This window comes from Ipomoea triloba, chromosome 12 (assembly GCF_003576645.1).
Source record: "Ipomoea triloba cultivar NCNSP0323 chromosome 12, ASM357664v1".
NCBI lineage: Eukaryota > Viridiplantae > Streptophyta > Magnoliopsida > Solanales > Convolvulaceae > Ipomoea > Ipomoea triloba.
Window position 1 is genome coordinate 2,934,142 of NC_044927.1, and position 21,679 is coordinate 2,955,820.

At 33.6% G+C, this 21,679-nt stretch overlaps 2 protein-coding genes across 6 annotated transcripts; one reads left to right on the forward strand and one right to left on the reverse strand.

The window, feature by feature from the left end:
* The first annotated feature begins 14,116 nt into the window (after positions 1 to 14,116).
* Positions 14,117 to 15,764, forward strand: LOC115998753 (cytochrome c oxidase subunit 6a, mitochondrial-like). Its single transcript, XM_031238406.1, has 4 exons — positions 14,117 to 14,278; positions 14,632 to 14,738; positions 14,961 to 15,003; positions 15,449 to 15,764. Exons 1-4 carry the CDS (start codon positions 14,164 to 14,166, stop codon positions 15,481 to 15,483), a joined length of 300 nt encoding a protein of 99 aa, XP_031094266.1. The 5' UTR covers positions 14,117 to 14,163; the 3' UTR covers positions 15,484 to 15,764.
* Positions 15,765 to 15,869: 105 nt separating this feature from the next.
* On the reverse strand, positions 15,870 to 19,863 carry LOC115998752 (S-antigen protein-like). 5 transcript variants are annotated; one of them, XM_031238403.1, is made up of 4 exons: positions 19,509 to 19,863; positions 17,568 to 18,634; positions 17,328 to 17,483; positions 15,870 to 17,243 (listed from the first exon to the last, which is right to left on the reverse strand). In XM_031238403.1, exons 2-4 carry the CDS (start codon positions 18,571 to 18,573, stop codon positions 16,108 to 16,110), a joined length of 2,298 nt encoding a protein of 765 aa, XP_031094263.1. In that variant the 5' UTR covers positions 18,574 to 18,634; positions 19,509 to 19,863; the 3' UTR covers positions 15,870 to 16,107. The 5 variants fall into 5 exon arrangements, with proteins under 5 accessions (XP_031094263.1, XP_031094265.1, XP_031094261.1 ...); XM_031238405.1 differs by having other exon boundaries at positions 17,802 to 18,634; positions 19,504 to 19,863; XM_031238401.1 differs by having other exon boundaries at positions 17,328 to 17,489; positions 17,574 to 18,634; positions 19,504 to 19,863.
* Between the last annotated feature and the right edge of the window lie 1,816 nt (positions 19,864 to 21,679).

Below are 21,679 nucleotides of genomic sequence, written 5' to 3' on the forward strand. Positions count from 1 at the left end.
ATATATAAATGGGCCAATTGCCCAAGCCTGAAGGCTTTTTGTTTTAGTTGTCATTCACTTAACCTACATACGATGTCAGCCCAGGCCCAATATACTCGGGTTAACGAAAACATCTATCTGACATTTGAGATGAAATATAGTTTTATTTACGAATCTCCGTTAAGATTTGACGGCAGCCTTTTCTTTAAGTATAAAGAAACGGTGTCGTTTTCGGACCATGGTCCACGATATAACAACTGTCAGGATCTATCATGTTTATTATAAATTATGATACAAATTATGTACATATAATTAATATATTTTATACTTTGATTATTAGGTTATGTACATTTGAATTTTATGTATAATTTAATTAACTAAATAGACATAATATTATAACTGAAAGCATATAAAAATATTAATTATATGTATATAATTTGGACTAGGATTCACAAAATTAATAATGAATCTTGATTCCTGATCTATGATATAACTATTGTGAAGACAGACAATGAGCTTTTTTGGCCATATGGCCCATAATACACAAAATTATATATATACACGTTTAAAGTAAAGAGTTTGATTTTATTAAATTTTGAATGCAAGTCTTTGAGTAGACCGTTAAACATGATTGTCATTTTATTTAGAACCTACATAGTAAACCACCTCTGATTACAATAAGTAATGTCAATGTTGTATGTAAATATCACTATCCACCATCTCCGATTATTTCGTAAAATTATGGCATGTTTGGTTGGATGGAAAATCAATTCCACGAAAAATGGTTTCCAGAAAGTTGAGGAAAATGAAAGATTATGTTGTTTGGTTGGATGGAAAATGATTTCCATGGAATTTGACTTCCCAAAGAAGAAGGAAAACAAATTCCTTAGTAGAGTTAGGTATTTTGTTTGCCATGAGAGGTGGGAAGAAAGTATAAGCTTTGGACTATTTTACCTTCAACCAAATTTATTAATTACACATGTATATATAGCCAAATCATTATTTCTAAGGGCATATTGGTCTTTATATTCATACTTCCTTACCTTTCAAAATCCAACCAAACAATGGAATTCATATTCCCAATAATTCTTTTTCCACCAACCAAACAGTAGAATTTGTTTTCCTGATAATTTGTTTTCCTTGGAATTTGAATTCCATTTCCTTCAAATATTTTCCAACGAACCAAACTGGCTGTTACTGTTCTTTTTTATTAAGGTAACAAACTCTGAACTTGGCCTCTTCCATCCACTTAGATTTTCCTATTTCAAAAATCGTATTCGGTGTAACAACTAAATATAGTAAACTATAATAAAAATAAAAACAGTTTCAAAAGAGTGATTGCGTGGATATGACATAATTCTTATATATGAAGGTAACAAATTCTTGTGATTTAGAAGTATTATATGCCGTCGGATACTGGCTGCGGATCTCCTTCGTCATCTATTAAAAAAAAAAAAAAAACCAATTAAGGGCATAGGATCGACATGAGGAAACATGATTTGGATGGTCAACGTGCAAACAAGTGTAAACGCAAGCTCAGAAACATGTTTCCCACAACATTTCTTGGCCGTCATTTGCTGAATTCCCACAAAAAATGGACAGAAAATTAAAACACGCACGCGACATGAATCCATGTTTTCAAGATAGATCGAGTTCCCAGGCCAGGAGACTTTTGCGTCCTTATTACATTAATTTTTCATAGTATAGCAAGGAACGAAAACACCTATCTGTCGACGCCTCCACCTAGCATTCATTCAATTTCTACGTATATCAAAACGAAAACATAAAAACACAGACAAAATGTTAATGTATAAGTTAAGGTGTTGATTTGATTATAACGAACAGTAATTGACCACTGATCTGATCTACTACGGACTACTACTACGTTGTGTATTATAATGGGTGATGTGAACTAGGTCGCTGGACAAATCTGCCATAGCCCTGCCGCCATTGTGAAAGCAACTCTGCTTCGATCTGTTTCTTTTACTTTATTATCCTCATTCATTACATGATGAATTGATGATCAACTTTGCAATTATACGTATTTATTAATTACTTCCTATTTAATTTATGCTTGTCAATTGTGATACTCATCTTTATATATATTATATATAGTGATCAGATTTGGTGCAAAAATTTGCTCAAGTGTGAACATGGTATAATCTGAACCATTGATCAAATTTAGATCAACGGCTTAAATCAATGAATTTTTTTATTTTTTTTTAAAACACGTGTTTGAAAGGAAACCACACACCTTAACCTTAAGCATTAAAATGACGCTCCTTAAATACACAAACTACGCACCTTAAGGTTTTAAATGTCTCACCTTAAGTATTATAACTAACGCATCTTAAGCATACAAACCACACATCTTAAGAACACAAACCAAGCACCTTCAGGTTTTAAATGACGCAACTTAAGTATTACTCTGTATAACTTACGCATCTTAAGTACACAAATCAGGCACATTAAGCACACAAACCACACACCTTAAGTTTTAAAATGGCGCGCCTTAAGTATTAAAATGGCACGCTTTAAGTACACAAACCACGCACATTAAGCACACAAACCACGTACCATAAGCTTGAACAACTGAATAACTAACTCACCTTAAGTATAGAAATCAAGCACCTTAAGTACAAACTACACATCTTAAGTTTGAACGACTGAATAACTAGTTTGCCTTAAGAAAAAAAGGCCACGCACCTTAAGAAGGTGAGAGATAGACATGTAAGAAAATTATACAGCACTGGAAAGTTTTTAGCATGCCTACTATTATAAACAGAAATATTATGCAAAATTATTTGTGTACATCATTATTACTCCGTTTTCAAAAATACCAGTCCTTTCTCATAGATATATAAATAGTTAATTCCAGTTTTTATCCATGATTACTGCGTTTAATTTTGCCAGTTTATATTTTCTGCATTATGATTTTAATAAAATTGCAAGAGTCAAAAAGTATTTCACTTTTGATGATAAAAAGAAGAAATATATGTACTTTTCTTTCACTGTCTTTTTTTATATATTCTACATACCGTGCCTTTTACCATAATTCTTATTTAATTTAATTTAATTTTTAAAAAAGTGGTATGTCTGCAAAAAATTTATAATAACGAAAAAACATATAAACTTTTTTTTTTTTGGAAAAAAATATATATAACCTATTACCATAAGAAAAGTGTTTATATTTTTGTAATTAAATTTTTTTTTTAAATTGTATAATGTTTGTCTAAAGTGAGCACAAAGACCTCGTCTCAATTCCTAGCTAGGTTGATATAACGATCTACTTACAACATTTGAGCCAGAATAATCTCATATATAATGTTCTTAACATTTCTCTACATGCATGATTAATAAGGCTAATTATTATGTAATGTGTTGATATCCTATTTACCATTCTAGATAAGTGTTCATAGACAGATACTACTTTGTAAGAAAATCATAAGTATTAAAAAAAAAAAAATCTCAACCTACGTGATTAATAATGCTAATTATCGTCTAATTCACAAATCACAATATACGTATTGATAGTTAACCAATACTCTTATAATGTGATATGCCAAAAAGTATTTTTATTTTAATAAATAAATTTATCGTTCTCTTATTAATAATATAATATAATGTTATTGTTCTCTTATTTATAATATATCACTCACAAAATAAACATTACTCTTTATCTGTTTGATTACATATTTTTATATTAGTGCAATATATAACCAATATATATGTCTTATTAGTGATGTATTTATTTTTTACTGAGATTCTTGAAGAACATTTAAGCAAAAATAGGTAGGTGTTCAAATGACAGACATTAATTTCTAAATTATAATATGTATATTGATATCAATTTTTCATATCAACTTTTCTTTATGTTCTAATGATGAGAACCCATTCCCGTGAGAATTTTCGAACTTTTACATGAATGCACATAATCTTCTGCATGAATATAAACAATCTAATATTTCAAGCGCACAATACACACAATCTATCCTGAAACTGTTTGTGTGTATTTATATAGTAGTTTGTGCGCATTCATGTTAGTTCTCGTGTTCTCACTTAAAGGGGGGTTCGCATTTATATATATATAAAAGATGTGAGAAATGTTTGTTGTTGCAGACTGAGTGTATAGTACTGGGCGCAAAGAATAGAAAGATAGTGGAGGAGAAAAAGAAAAGGAGCGTGGATATTGGACTGATATGGTGGTTTGCTTCAAAGAAGCATTCGATGAGGCCTGTCTTTGGATGCTGGGAATCATTCATGCCCAACCCCCACATTCCCCTTTCATTGTCAATTAAGGTGGCTGTCCTCCCTCCGTCATCTTTCTCTATTTATTTTAATTACCCTCGTCGTCGTTTAGAATCACAAGGCTGATTTATCACCTTGTCACCTTTTGCTGTCTAGGATCAGAAGGCAGGTTCACCCAGAGTACACTTTAGGGTAACAGTTGCGAGTTTCTCTATAAATTAAAATACTTAACCTAACATATAATATGCAGTACAACTAGATATATATATACTATATAAACAAGCCACAAGCTCAATCGAATTGATAAAACAGTTGACTTGGTAACCATAAGGTATATACCAATACTAATTGTCTTGCACTAAAGAAATATTATAGTAATTATTTTATTGAACATTTGAGATGACTTCATACGATGTGGCCATACAATTTCATAGGTTTTACGTCGTCAATGATTCAATTATTAACCGGCCTGTACCCCTCACTTTGTCTCACAAATATCATGTGGATGGTTACTTGGTCATAAGTTTACCACTTACATTTAATTATTATGTTTTGGCGATACTAACTATTAGAGTAAAGCGGCCAACGACTTTTGAGTCCTCTAATAGGCACTAATAATGCCAATGATTTCCATAACTATTATGTCACAGTGTGATTTTTGTTAATATTTTTTGATCAAATTTATTAGATTAAACACTTATATATTAACTAGTAGTGAATGTTCAATTTTATTTCTTTATACTTGTGTAACAGCACGTACTTATCACGTTTAAATGACAAGATGTTGAATTTGACCTTCTAATTGAATTTCTGTCAAACATAATTAAGTGGAGATAATATAGAGTAGCTATCAACTGAAGTGCTTATATCTTGTATTGAAGTTGTGACGACGCGGCTAAAGTTAAACGAAAAGCCCGTGGTCATTAGAAGGAAGCTCAGCTCATCAATGGATTATTATTAATTTGCATATACATATGGCAAGTAACAACGTAACCCAATTTGCACTTCATTAACAACAACGTAGGAAAGACCCAACAACTAACATCTTTCATCAACATCGAAGATCATCATTTGGAAGCCCACATAACGGTCAACAGATGGTATATTTTTTACGGGTGTATTCAATTCAATATGATGCAGACAAATACATACGCTTTATTTTAATCATTACTCGTTTTGACTTTACGAGAGATTTTTTTTTTTTAATTTTTTTTGTTACAAGGAAGACGTGTTATATTTTGTTACTTTATATTCAAATTGTTATTTTTAGGACAAGAAGTAAAAGAAAAAAGTGAAATTGCAGGATGGAGAAGAAGAGATTGAGTGAATCCATGTTGAAAATAGGTTAGTGGGGGTTATCTTTTACTTGTGTTTCGTGTCGAGAATGCATGGAAAGGTTATGAGTTTGAGAAGATATGATGAGTCGTAAAGAAGGAGGAGGGTGGGGGAGATGGTGATGATTGATCCATAGAATGAGAGCATAATGGAAAGTTAGAGTTTGTGCCTTTGCCTCGAATACGGACCAAAATCAAACTTCATATATAATCCCTTTTCCTTCCCATAATCCATCTCCTAAACTAATAGGATTACACACAATAAAATATAGTTGACCAACTCAAACCAAGTAAATCAATAATCAATTTTGGTGGGACGTTAAAGTTAATTGTCAACTAAATTAGTTAGAGGTTGCTCCTTTGTAGTGTCAAATCTTATTTGTGAGTTAACCATCTCTCTCACGATCTCACTTACACATGTTAGGGTTTTATTTGAGATCATAAGGGGGTTGTTTGGTAAAATGGAATTGTAATTCTATTCTTACCAAACTATATGAAATTTATATTTCATGGTTTGGTAGGAGGAAATTGCAATTTTGTGAAGAATAGTAATTCAACAATGAATTATTTGGCCATTATTATTATTATTATTATTATTATTATATAAGAGCATTTTAGTCTTTATTCACTCATTCCCTTTCAATTCTCCATTACATTATTCATTCATACAAAACAATGTAATTTGAGTTTTCACATTATTCTTTTCCTACGAAATTACAATAATTTCTTTTCCCCTAATTCCCTTCTTCCAACCAAACACCGTACCCTAGCTATAAGGTACTACTTATGATTGGTTTATTCTATTTTGCAAGTGCAACCCGAGATTACTTCATATTAGTTTAATAATGGTGAGAATATCATAGATAGGATTTGGATTTCATTATACTCTTAGTTTAGTTTTATACTTTTTAGTTTATTAATTAAGTTGTAACTATTTGATGGCTTACCGGTTAAATAAATTTAAAATATCCGTAGTAATTTATAATATTAAAATAAACAAAATATTTTGAAGGATTAAATATGACTCATACATAGTTTGTTTATTTGACGGTTAATTTAAATTTTAATCACTCTTGTTATCAATCCATATAAATTTGTGCATTCCAATAGCCAACCATAAGACAAAGGGACGTATTCGTAATTTTATAGTTTGACGCGTGAACTGATGAAGTTGGCGTTTCGTTGTTCCCTACCTGGCCTGGTAGTAAACTAGTAGCATGTGAGGGAGGAGCTGAATCCGGGCGACGGCGGTGCCAGAAAATCAAGAAAATATTAAAGGTCATGTCTAGGGTTACAATGTGAGAATTTGAATTCCACTAAAAATATGTATTGAAAAACGTTTAAGATGCTAAAATGTCGATTTTTTATTCCCACATGAAGACTATATTTTGATCTGTAGGTTGATTGAGCGACTCACGATTTATCTCCGCAGTGATTCAAGGAACAGAGTTTTGTAGGCTTTCTTCCGGCTGGGGCCCTCTTTATATTCCATTCGCCCCCTTCTCTCGTCCATCTCTCATACTTTCCTTCTTTCATCATTCACTCTCTCTCTCTCTCTCACACACACACACACACAACACACAAACATCAACATTCTACATATTTATACACACTAATAATAAAGAGAGCAATTCAGAGAAGTGGAAGAGGGTTGGTGGTAATGAAGCCAACAGAAACGTGTGAAAATGGAAGCAGCAGAACGTCCCTTTCACCTTCTGTCGCCTTACGTTTATCATCGTCGTCGTCTCCGGCGCTTCCAAACCAAGAAAGACACTCTTCTGATGATTCCATTCCCGACGACAAGGAAGAGACGGCGGCGGCCGGCAGCCGGCGGAGAGGGCTCTGATAATCAACATCTGCAAACCCTTCCTGCAGTCTTCTGATAACAGCTTGGAAAAGAGGCACACAGAATGGAGCCAGGCAATATATATATACAACGTAACCTAGTTACTTCGTACTTTTTTTCTTTTTTTTTTTTTTTTTTGGTGTTTTTCCCCATTTCTCAATCTGAAATGCATTTTCTGTTCCTTTCTTTTTAATCTAAGTTCGTAGATTTAATTATCTTCTTAATTAGCTTGTTTGTGTGGTCAGTTTGAGGTTTTCTTTGTTTTACAAACATTTGGTTTTTCTTAAGACAGTATCATAAAAACTATGTAGGACGTACAATTGACGATTTGGTTGAAGCTAAGGAATTGAAGGACCACGTTTATTCATGTGCTGGGTTGATCATATATATGAACACGTTAATATTGAGGCTACTTTAATTAAATTTTCCCAATGGTCAATATTCTCACACTTATTATGATGTCCTTAATTGTGTAAATTAGTGGAATATGCATTGGTATCACTGCTTCAACATGATGTTTTGTTCAATTGTGTTTGCAGTTGAAAAAGGATTTAATGTTTTTCATATGATATTTAATTTGAAGAAATGAAATAAGATTATGGCTCATAGAGTCATGGGAGGGGGGGGGTGGGGGGAGAATATCGGAAAAATTTACAGCTTTTTGGGTATGCATATTAAATTATTATTGAAACTATGTGTTCCGTTTCACCTAAAATAATACTTTGTATCTGTTTAACATGATTATGCCAACACTTGTGATTTCCCATTTAGAATGGTAATAGTGATGTTATCATATCATGAGGTACTTGGCCAGTACTATTATACCAGTTACATTGAAAATTAGAGTGTACTTTTATTTGAACTCATGATTTTTTGCATAGATTTGGCTCGCATACCAAATTTAAGAATGCGTTGAGTCTCAACTAGAAGTCTGGATGAATAGTTGGGTTTTACATTTACATTTTATATATTATATGCTCAATGCGTGAGATGAACTTTGTCAAAATAGGAACCCTATTTTGTAAAAAATGAGAAAGATTGGAATCCAAATATAGAATAAGAATCATATTCCATTATAGGTAAATAATTTAGTATTGGGTGTAGGTTTGATGGGGCAAATCCAACATCTTACATTCTTATGGTATTGTCTTGTATCTGTTGAGTATATATAATATATAAACATAAATGACTAAATGTACAATAAAACTATCAGCTTAAACTTTTACTTGAGATAGAACACATAATTCAATTTGACATCAGAGCAAATCCTATATAAGAAGTCTGAATTCCCAAACGAGAACTAAGGAAATGCATGTTAAGTGTAGTCCGAGAGTCGCAGATGAAGCCAAAAGAGTTGAAACAAGTCCTTGGAGGATAGCTTTTGACGTCAAATAAACAACAGACAGCGAGATGAATTAATGAATGCTAAATGTCAGACGACAATATATATAATTTAAGGTTGGTAGCTTCTGGTTTCCTGACCCTCATTCATTCTGCCGGATTGTCTTCTAAATATAACATATGCTCATCATTCTTTCTGGATCATATTGGATCATCAACTTTGTCATTTGTCACCAGGAATATAACTTCTAAAATATTCTTATCATCCATCAATTTATAATATGAAGGCCACTTAACTAATATTACTTTGTCTCAATTCGTTTTAATATGTTCTGAGTAATATAGGATCTCATAGTAACTCTATAAGAGATTATAAGATAATACTTAACCTTGAGAAATTCTCACTTGTTAGATTTGAATACTTATTATTGTTAGTGCTATAGCCGAGAGCTAGTTTGTGGTGAAAAAGGATTAGTTGATATCAATACGTCGCAGTATTAAAAAAAATTACACTTTTCAGTCTCTAAATTATTATATGATAATTGTAAAATTCGTCCCTAATTGTTAATAGAAACGAATTCTACAATTATCCTACAACGTAGAGATAAAAAGTATAATTTTTTAAAAATAAAAATTAAAAAATTGAAGAAGATGGTGATGAATAACATGATTGATAGTGTGGCATCATCCTCTCTTCCCGTCTTAATTAAAATGTGGAAACGATCACTTTCCTTTTTTACCATACAAAGAGCACAACAAAACAAAAATACAAATTTATAATTAAAAGATCACGAATTTGAATTCTCATCCCACTTAATTTGAGCTAGTCACATATGGATAATTTAAACTGATCTAAAATGAATGTGTCACACCGTACAAGAAAATTTTCGATTTATATTTAAAAGTTTTTTAATATGACGAATACCAGCTAAAATTCAAATAAATGAGGAAAAATGGTCCAACATTGTTTGGCCAAACAACTACGGAGGGTTTGCTTTGACTAAACCACAAGCATTTGGTTAGAGTTAGGCAGCTTGCATTTGGCATTGACTTGAAAGAAACACTAATGGGACATTTTGAATTTCCATGGAAAATTAATTAATTTAGCCGAAAGTTTGAACTAAATAATTACAATCATATTTGAAGAAACATAGTCGATAAAACAAGCCGCACAACACGTCAGAATGTAGTTCTGAGTCAATGAATTTAGTCAAAACACTTGAAAACATAATAATAATAATCCATCAATGATCAAGTCCCAACACTTGACTTGTAGTTGTTAGAGTTGTAGGGTTGGTATTATTGTTTGTCTTTGGAACAAATTGAATACTTTATGTTATCTTGTATTTTTAGAATAATAATAATAATAATAATAATAATAATTATTATTATTATTTAAAAATAACTTACTACTATCATCTTTTTTGGTGTACAGAGGGTTTCCACCGTCAAATATAATGATTAATTTCCTTGCTGAATTATAAGCACCTCTAATGGGTGGAACATGGAGATTTAATCATTTAAAGCTACTCTATACTCAAAGTCAATGATAGAACCATTAATGTTTAGTTAATGATAGATGGGTCCATTCCGCTCAAGTATACCGCATATTTAATTTACTAGTATCATTATTTAAAAAGCATTTATTAATATACATATTATTATATTATTTAAAAACATATAATTATATTATAATAATATCCTTTTATGAAAGAAATTTCAAGAACAAGTAAATATAATTCAGTGAAAGAAAGTATATACAATAATTTTTTAATTTTTTTTTTTTTGAAAAGGAAGAATATAATTCATTTGATTAGAATTCAACGCAACACTAGTACATAATGGAGGAATGGCATACCATTTATGGAATATAATTTAATGAATAGTTTAAACGTAATAGATAATAAGTAAATACATGATAAATAATGTGAGGTGAGAAATAACTAATGTAAAAATGTCTAAACTCTACTAATGTATTATAGCTCAATAAGTATAACCTTAATTTAAAATTGTGAACATTAAAATTTTAAAATTATGAACATAAACATGAGTCCACATTGCAAGGTGGACCTGAATCTATAATATAATTTATCCTTTTATCGTGCAAGACAACTCAACCGGCCAGCCCAACATATGGACTAATTAACAGGCTAAGTTAATTCGGCCTACTATAGTATCTGCCCAGCCCAACTAATTGCTACATTGCACTTGGTAGGACTAAATTGCACCATTTGATTTGAGTTAATACCCAATATAGTCCTCGACTATGGTGGTTTTACTCAATTTAGTCCTAAATGACTTTTTGTACTCTATTTAGTCCTTGACTTTAATGTTTTTACACACTTTAGTCCTCTGTTAATAATTCCGTTTATTAGCTGTTAATAATAAGGTTAACATTGTAATTTCATTTGCATTTTATTTTTTAATCAAATCAATTAATAATATCTTTCCTAATCTTTCTCCATCTCCTCAATCATCTGCGAATACAATTCTCGCCTCTCTTTCCCCCTCCCTCTCCCTCTTCTCTGCCGATACAATTTCCTTAACCCCTAGAAACGCATAATTTCCCTTCCCTTCCGCAAGCCCTAGAAACGCACAGCAAACTCACCCAAAGCAAATACAGAGCAAACTCACTGGAAGCAATGATACGGCAAACTCACCAGAAGCACAAGCAGGCCAGCAATTGTTGAACCATGTTACCCATTGCTGGCATTGGGAGCAATTGAGCAAACGCAGAACTGGAAGCAACACACCATGGGGGATTCAAGACGAAGAATTGGAAACAAATGCATGCCAAAATACGGTACTGACGAAAAAATGTTGTTGATAGTTTTTTTTTTTTTTGGATTTAACTCGGTTCTTAATGGCTGTAAGATTGAATCAAGCTTCAAATCTGTTTGATGTTTTGGCTTATGATTCGGTTTGAAGTTTTGGCTTAATTATGTTGGATGCCTGATCATTGAAATTTTTTCTTTTTGATACTACATGAACATAATGCTAATAGCTTGAGTTTGGATTCATTAGTGTTAATGCTATTTGTTAATAGTTTTGTGTTTAGATTCATTTGAAATTAACTAAAAATGCTTCTGTTTGGATTCATTTGAAAAGTGATCAGGCTGTGTTTGGTAACTGTTTGGATTCATTGGATTCATTTGAAAAATGCTTCTGAAATTAACTAGCCTTTGTCTTTAGTATGAAGTTTAGTATGTTATAATTTAGTATGCAATTTTCTTTTTTTCAAAGTATTATACTGAGTAATTTTATTTGTCTTTAGTATGCAATTGTGTAAATATATATATATGTTTTTTTTTTCAAACAGATGGAGTACATGAAAGTAATTTATTCACACTTAAGATTAGACATGGAGGAAAAGTTAAATCAGAATATGTAGGAGGCATGACAGATTGGTGGGATTACATGAATGTAGATGAGTGGGGGTTGATTACATTAAGGGAAAAAATAGAAGAATTGGGCTATTGCAATCTACAGGTGAAATTGTACTCCAAAATTGGGAGTGGGTTGACTGAGTTGGTTTCTGATTCTGAAACATGGTCTTTGGGTAACCATTGTTTGGAAGCTANCCCATGTGTGGGCCTGAAGAATGGCCATTGACAGATAGAGAACCACTACTTCCACCATTGTATAAGACATCAAAGCGTGGTAGACCAAGAAAGTTAAGGAAAAAAAGTGTAGAAGAAACTATCAAGCAGCCAAAGGAGTCAAAAGATCCCACTAAAGTCAGTAGGAGTCAAATCAAGTTGCATTGTGGTAAATGTAAAAAAACAGGTCATAATTCTAGAAGATGTCCAGAAGATCCTGTTGTGAGAGAAAAGTTGGTAAGTTTAAAATTTCAATTTAAAAATTTAATTACTTTAGTTCACAACTAACTTTAATTTTATTACTTTGCTTATTATTGTTTATAGCTAAATCCAAAAAAGATGGTAAGAACCAAAACGACACCGCAACCTCAAAATCATCATACATCAACTACAGAAGTTAATCAAGTACATGAGAATGAAGGAGCTGATAATGAACAACTTATGGATGGAGGATTTGGTGCAGGAATTGCTGAAGTTATTGCAGTCCATACTCAGCCTGAGAATGAAGATGATGTTAATGTTCAAATTCCTCTTGTGGTTGCTTGTGAAGAAGTCAATGTTCCAAGGAATAAAGAAAAGGTGTCAAAGCTACCTATCATCAAAAGGACAACGGACAACAATTCCAAAACCAAGGACTAGTGTTATGATGAAATATTAGTTGATCACTGCTTTTGTATAACATGTCCCTTTTATTTTGTATAAGGCTGTTAATTGATGCACTAGGGCTCTTAGCGCATATTACATGTTTGATGCTTTTTGTATGACAAATTTACACTTGAATGTCTTTCTTTTGGATTAAGGTTATATGAAGATGTTTGTGCATTGGATGCAAATTTTAATTTTATTAAGGTGTTTGTGTATTGGTTGCAAATATTTATTTATTTCTTTATTTTTAAGGAAGTGTTTTGTTTTTTTTTTTTTTTTTTGAAATGAGTCAATATGTTTGCAGTCTGTTTTTAAGGCCTAAGGAAGGGAATAAGGGAATTGTATTGATTAGGCAGAAGAGAGAAAAAAAATTGACTAGGCAGAAGAGAGAAACAAAAATTAGTAAATGGGTTTGCAGTGTGTTTTTAGGGTCTGAGAAAGGGAATGAGGGAGAGAGAAGAAAATTAGGAAAGATAATTAACAATTAATCTGATAAAAATAAAAGAGAAATGAAATTACCATTTTAACCTTGTTATTAACAGCCAACAAACGGAATTGTTAACAGAGGACTAAAGTGTGTAAAACCATCAAAGTCAAGGACTAAATAGAGTACAAAAAGTCACTTAGGACTAAATTGAGTAAAACCACTATAGTCGAGGACTATATTGGGTATTAACTCCATTTGATTTTGTGTTGAAGATGAAAACCTCAACCTGCCTTGTCATCATAGTTAGCAAATAACTACAAATAGGTAAACTAATATAGGTTATCTATAAATATTAATTACTGTTACAATATATGTATATATATACATGTATATATTAGAATGTATTAATTACATGGTATATATTAAATTATTATATTACTATATATTAATATGTATTAATCATATATTTTCATGCATCAATTACTAATTATGTAATAATTATTATGCTTCAAATGGAATCTGAAATTCTGAATCAGAATTGTGGCCTACCTGTGAATTGACTCTATCAAAAATTTCTGTTGCTAGGCATGAGCTAAATTTTCGAGAAATTTCAAAAACTTAGAAGGGTCAAAATAGAAATTAGATGAAATATTTACACGTGCCGAAAACCGGTAACCTGTGAATGACCTGCCGGCTTGCGTCTTATAGAGCGCAGACGAAAAAGCTCAGTCAATTTGAGAGAGAATGGCGTCGGCGATTGTGAGATCCAGCATCCGCTCCGCCCTCCGCGGTGGCGTTTCTCGCCGTGCTCCGGCTTCCAAGCGTAGCTTTGCTTCCTCCTCGCATCATGACGAGGCCGGTCAGTTCATATTCCTTTTTGTAATTTTATCGCTTTCGATTTTCGTTTCCCTGGCTTTGCACATCTTTTCGTCTCTTCATTGTTCTTCATAATCGAGTCCGGTGTAGATTTTAGTATTTTACATTTCACTCGCTCATCTATATTTACGTGTAGATTTAGGGCTTTTCTTATTTGAGATGATTTTTGGATCCCTTCCGCTTGATCTGGTGTATGAGACGTATACACCGAATGTTATTTCGTGTAATATAATCATTTTGTGTGTGTTTCCGATGTGAGATTAGGATTTGTGTTTGTAGATGTTTGTGTCGTTGTAATTGATTGAATTCAAATTGTTTTTAATGATTTGAGCGCAGCCGAAGCTGCAAAGTGGGAGAAAATCACCTATGCTGGAATAGTTGGATGTACTATCCTTGCAGCTGTTAATCTTTCCAAGGGACATCCACACTACGACGAACCCCCTGTAAGATGTCTATCATATAATTTTACCGTCCAGGATTTTAATTTTTGTATTCCAGATTGTATGTGTTTGAGTTTATCTATCTATATGTGTATATCCAATTATCAATGCTTGATGGGAAATGTAGGTGTAAATCCAAACTACACTGAATTGGTCATAGTATATGTTCTCCATTTTGATTAGTTTTATTTCCTGATATCATACATTTTCTTCTTGTGATTTCAGGCATATCCATACATGCACATTCGCAATAAGGAGTTTCCATGGGGTAAGTTTTTTTTTTTTTTGTCTCTAAGTTTATTGGATTTTACTGAACATTTGACTTGATTACTCTTCCTTTACCTGTATTCCTACTGAATTCTAATAGTTGCACGCATCAGTTGGTTGTTTCTTTATTGGTTTCAAAATTTTCTGTGGTGGACTTTGTTCCTAGTTCTATGTTAGTGGAAGATATAAACATTGTGCCTGTGTATTGGTGATGTAGTTACGTATTGCTGATCATTGTGTTTGAGATTTTGAACCCCAAGGAACCTTGAATGCTAGGAATGATATTGTATTTGTGATTCTTAAAGTGATGTTTATTGAACAAAATGCTGATTGTTAACGTCAATACAATCTATGGTGACTATCATCCACATTGGTGTCACAACTAATTGGTTGCTTATGGTTTTTGGAGATAGCATTGATCATCAACCTATCTTTTGTAAATGCAGGTCCAGATGGCCTTTTTGAGGTGAAGCACCATTGATTGTTCCAGACATCTTTGCGAAAGACTTTAGGAATAATTTGATCAATGAACCTTGTTAATTTTTTGATCCTCTTTCCTCATCTAAGCTGAGGCTTCAGATCTGCTTTCAAGATTTCATTGAATCTCTTTTGCACTTCGACACTGAATCAAAAACCTATTGCTCCTCATTTTGAGGATTTACTTTTTCCTGATTTATTTTGAGGTTGGGAATGCAATTCCATCCAGCTACTCTATTTTCATATATATGCTTCAATGATAAATTTGATTTCTTTTGATTTAGATTTTACATACTTATTTTTTGGGTTTCATTGATATATCATATATATCTGTAGTAAATTCACAGATATTTTATTTTTCTATTGTCATAACTCATAAGGCACACTGACTAAAAAGTAGCAAGAAGAAACTGCAATTTTCAAAAGCCCTTTACCATTTGATAACATGTGGAAAAGAAAACAAAACCAAATGGAACTTTAATGTTACATGCCTAAAACCTTTAAAAAAACACAATCTATAACTTTGCAGAAGCATCTGTATGGCTATTTTCTTCAGTTGCTGAGCGTGGCAAAATTCCCAAATCTGAACCAGCGTCATCCTTCTTCCTGGGGAATTGAAGTGGAACAGTTAAGCTTGGTTATGCTGGGCGTTATCTGTATTCCCATTTGAGCTTGAAGAGTCCGTCGATTTATTTTCACCAGGATTTTGTATTTTGTCATTGTCATTTGAGGGGTTAATTGCTGCTTTAGATTCAGAATTGGGGTTGGTATTCTGATCTACGGGTGAATTGTTAGAACCATTCTCTGTTGTGCCAGCTGAACCCGAGTTGCCATTTTGTCCACCAGATGTAGATTCTGAATTTGATTCCCCGCCATTGGTTGATGGAGTTGAGTTTGAACCCGAATCCCCAGTGTTGGAAACATCCTTTTTCTCACCTTGTTCTTCTTGGACAACATTTGCACCATCTCCACTAGTACCAGCAGTTTGGCCAGTTTGTGTAGAACCGGGGATAGAGTTTTGTTCTTGCTGCTGTTCATTGCCCGCGCCTTGATTTGATGCTGAATTCGGCAGTTGATTTTCTCCGCCTGCAACTTCATTAACACTATGATTTTCTTGAACCTCATTCTGGGCTGGACTTTCTTTGTTGGTCTCATCTTTTGTCTCATTGTTTTCCACTGCCTGAACTTCCTTATTTTGACCTCCATTTTCAGGTTTTTCCTCACTTTTATTCTCTTTGCTCTCCCCCATTTGTTCTTTGTTTTCACTGTTTTCCTCTACCTTGGCATCCTTCTCTTCACCTCCATTCTCTTTGCTCTTGTTATTTTCATCTACCTGAACTTCCTTATTTTCACCTGCATTTTCACTTTTATTCTCATTGCTCTCCTTATTTTCTTCCTTGCTTTCACTATTTCCCTCTACCCTAGCTTCTTCCTTCTCTTCACCTCCATTTTTACTTGTTTCCTCGCTTCCATTCTCTTTGCTATCACCGTTTTCCTCTACCTTTTCTGCCTTCTTTTCACCTCCATTTTCAATTTTTACCTCACTTTCATTCTCTTTGCTATTGCCGTTTTCCTCTACCTTTTCTTCCTTCTTTTCACCTGCGTTTTCAATTTTTTCCTCTACCTTTTCTTCCTTCTTTTCACCTGAGTTTTCAATTTTTTCCTCGCTTCCATTCTCTTTGCTATCACCATTTTCCTCTACCTTTTCTTCCTTCTTTTCACCTCCATTTTCAATTTTTTCCTCGTTTCCATTCTCTTTGCTATCTCCATTTTCAATTTTTTCCTCGTTTCCATTCTCTTTGCTATCTCCATTTTCAATTTTTTCCTCGTTTCCATTCTCTTTGCTATCTCCATTTTCTTCTACCTTATCTTCCTTCTTTTCACCTGCATTTTCAATTTTTTCCTCGTTTCCATTCTCTTTGCTATCACCATTTTCTTCTACCTTATCTTCCTTCTTTTCACCTGCATTTTCAATTTTTTCCTCGTTTCCATTCTCTTTGCTATCTCCATTTTCAATTTTTTCCTCGTTTCCATTCTCTTTGCTATCTCCATTTTCAATTTTTTCCTCGTTTCCATTCTCTTTGCTATCTCCATTTTCTTCTACCTTATCTTCCTTCTTTTCACCTGCATTTTCAATTTTTTCCTCGCTTCCATTCTCTTTGCTATCACCATTTTCCTCTACCTTTTCTTCCTTCTTTTCCCCTGCGTTTTCAATCTTTTCCTCGCTTCCATTCTCTTTGCTATCACCATTTTCCTCTACCCTTTCTTCTTTCTTTTCACCTGCGTTTTCAGTTTTTTCCTCGCTTCCATTCTCTTTGCTATCACCATTTTCCTCTACCTTTTCTTCCTTCTTTTCACCTGCATTTTCAATTTTTTCCTCGCCTCCATTCTCTTTGCTCTCCTCTTGCTTTTCGTTGCCATCACCATTTTCCTCTAATTTAACTTCCTTCTGTTCACCATCATTTTCGCTCGCTTCTGTTTCATTCCCTTTTTCGCTGTCACTTCCATTCTCAGTCTTCTCCTTGTTTTCTTTGACACCCTCATCGTCCCTTTCTTTCTCTTCACCTACTTCATTATTTTCTTCGCCCTCGTTTCCATTTTGCTCTTTGTTTTCCTTTCGGCTGTCTTCCTCCCCGGTTTCCTTGGATTCATTCTTCTTTTCAGTGCTTTCATCTTCACCACCTTCTGTGTTTTCTGCATTTTCTCCTCTTTTCACTTCTGAAACATCCCTTTCTTCACTCTCTTTCTCTGACTCATTATCTCTATGCTCATTTTCTTCAACCTCTGCAGGTTTGTTCTCATCATCAAAGCTCTTGCCTTCCTCTTCATCTTGCTCCACGTTCCCGCCTGAATCTTCAGTAGTTACTTCCTCGATACGAGGCTGCAGGTCCTTCCTACCCAACCTGAGATCACTCCCGCTCTCTACCTTCTCTGAAACGCTCGTGCTTCCTCCATACGATGGTTTTGCATCGCGGGACTGCTGGATTTGGTACAGCAGCCAAATGCAAACGCCTACCAGTACGCATACTTGAAGAGCATGCTTCACCTTGAATCCCTTGTTCCTCTGGTTTCTACGTGGCGACTGCCTGAACATTATGGCGATTTGCTTTCGAAAACCGTGCGAATGTTGAAACCGCCTTCCGAATTCTGTATGACTGGCAAGAAATATACACACTTTGAGAAGATTGGCAAAAAGAAAAACATGCTAGGCAGTCTTAGTAACTGCAGATTTTTTGATCATGAAACATGACTGGCAAGAAACATATACAAAATTGAGGATTGGCAAAAGGAGAAACAATTGACCAGAAGCAAAAGGGAAAGATCATTCCTTATTACACACTGGCAATATGACCAAATCTTTAGAAAATGGTGCTTCCTACCAGAAGACAGAAATCCACCAAGATTGATTAAAAATTCAAACAGTGCAGTGATTAAACACTTATGTTATCAATCAATGCTGTGTGCACAGATCCTGTCAGGCCGAGGTGTGAGGCCCAGGAACAAGGGAATTTCTCCTTTTGTGAGCAAGATCCTGTCATGTTGAGGTGTGGGGCCCCAGGAACAAGAGAATTTCGCCTTTTGTGAGCAAGATCTGACTTTGCAAGTGCCCATCCCAGCCAAATCTAACTGATTACCAGTTAGAAAGCAGCTGCATATTAGACTAATCTTATGACTCTAGGGTTTATGTTATTCTTATTAAACTTGCTTCACCCAAGAATCCTTAAATCTTAATACCAAGATTGTTCTTATCCTCAGTTGCATAACTATTCATTTAAATTCTTGCAAACAGACAATCAACCACTTATCCATCTCCAGATGAATGAGAACAAAGAGGTAAAAGAAAAGATCATCACTTTGTTCCATAGTAAATACCAATGCAAATGCTCAGTAACACCAGAGAACAGACAATGAACCTCAGAAAAGAACTGAAAACAAAAAGATCTGGAAAACCCACTAACCAAATCAAGATAAGAATTGAAAAAGCATCAAAATTTTCACAATGCAACAGAAGTGAGAGGCATACCTTACCCACTGGAAGCAAGTCCTGTGAATCCCTTGTTTGGAAGGGCCAAAAGTTTGCAACTTTATAGCTAATTTAAGCCAATAGTTAGACTACACCACAAAAAACAGGACAACACGGGCAAACCCACACTTCTTGAAGACGACAATGGTGGTTCGGTAGGTGAAGAGTAGACTTTCAGCAGGTCAAATGAAAACTTTCAGAATGGTGGTGATGGCTACACTTTCTCTTCAATCCCAATCCCAGATTAGATCTAACTCCACTAATCTCTGCAAATATATATATATAGACGGAGTAGAATATACAACTACATGTGCTAAAGGAAACGATCATCAAGATTCAAACTTTCATTTCATTATTATTATTGCTTTGATTTATTCTTAGTATTATTTTATGAGAAGGGTAAGATTTACGCGTTTTTTTTTTTTTTGGGTATTTAGTGAAGGAGCTTTCTTGTCTGTAACTCTGTACGCGGATTTTCACCATTGTTTTTATCGCTGACCGGCAGCGTGACTGATACGGCGTCGTTGCAGTTTTACCGATTTACTGCTGCATTCAACAAAATTACTCCTTATTTTTTTAATACTATTGACTCTATTTCAATTTAGTATATTTTTTTTTTGAATACTACTGACTCTATTACAATGCAGTATATATGACCTCATATTTGAAAGATGCTATTGAGCTACAAGTTACTTGTGTATTGAAAGTGCTAACATAAACTACCAAGGAATGTTAATGAGAATTTTAAAAAAATTGTTGGTGAAACCAAACTAGGTCGGTTAGCCTGTTGACTTGATAATTACAATATTATAAATTTGACTTTCAATGTAAAAATATGATTTCTTAATATTTTATCTATATAAGTGTCAAGGTGGGCTAATGCTCGCAAACTAGTCCTAACATGCCCTACGATTGGATGGGTTAGGAGTCACGGAATTAGCAAATTATGGTGTGGATCCAGGTTTATCTTGCAAGATGGACCCGATCTAAAATTCACAATTTACATATTTAATGTTTATAATTTACATATTAAATATTCACAATTTAAATTAATTTAAATTGTAAACATTCAGTATGTAAATTGTGAACATTCAGTATATAATTTGTGTGTTTTGAATATGGTAAACCTTGTAAAATGGATCCAGGTCTATGGTATAACTATTGGCAGTGAATTAGCCTCTACGAAAATGATGTGGTAGTGATGTTGTATCAATTGTTTTCTTGTACATTTAACGAGGACTATACAAATTCATTACTCCTTGCCCAACTCTCTATGCAAAGCGGGATCAAACTGATAAATAAACAAATACCAAACAAATCATGTTCCACACGGCTACACCCTTTAAAAATATCCTCTAGTTTTACATATACAACACTCAATTGTTTACACAAACTAAGGTTCAGTATTTATAGTTTAGGATTTATTTACTTTTTTAAAGATTTTATAAATTATCTAGAAATGCATTCTATATTATTAAAAATTGTACTTCTAAAGTTTGAAAAAATTATCAAAATGCCACCAAAATTTATTGTCAAATTCCATTAGATTTGTTAGATTTTTTGGATGGACAGTTAGATTGGTTCTTAATTTTTTTTTGTTGGTGAACATTATATACATGTGCGTTATTTTATAGTTTTGTAAAATTTTAAACCAAAACATTAACAGCAGGGTGGTGCCGCAGTTGGTTAGTGCGTAGGTCTCATAGCTGCTAAGGGCTTTGAGCTTTCCTGCATTTGAGCCTTTCTCATCCCATTTGGTATTATATATGTATGTGTTTTTTTTTAATAGTTTTTAAAGATTTCAAACCAAAATATCCATAAGTGGGGTGGTAGCGCAGTTGGCTAGCGCGCAGGTCTTAGTGCTTATGAGTCATAGCTTTATGTCACAAATAACGCCACGTCCGTTGAATGGTTTGTTGGATTGTTACAAATGAGGCCCCCTTTGAGGGGTATTTATACCTATTCCAACTCCTCAATGGATGGTGGGGGATCTACTTAATCCTACGGCTAGGATTTATTCTCTAGAATCCTCCAAATTTTTTTATACACGCTTGAGGATTCCGGAATGTTCTATGCTTCTCTACTACCCCTAGAGTTATGTATATGATTCTAGAACATTCTAGCAACTATGGGAAGCTAGATGTAGCGAACCTCAGAAAAGTGTAGCAAAGTGCCC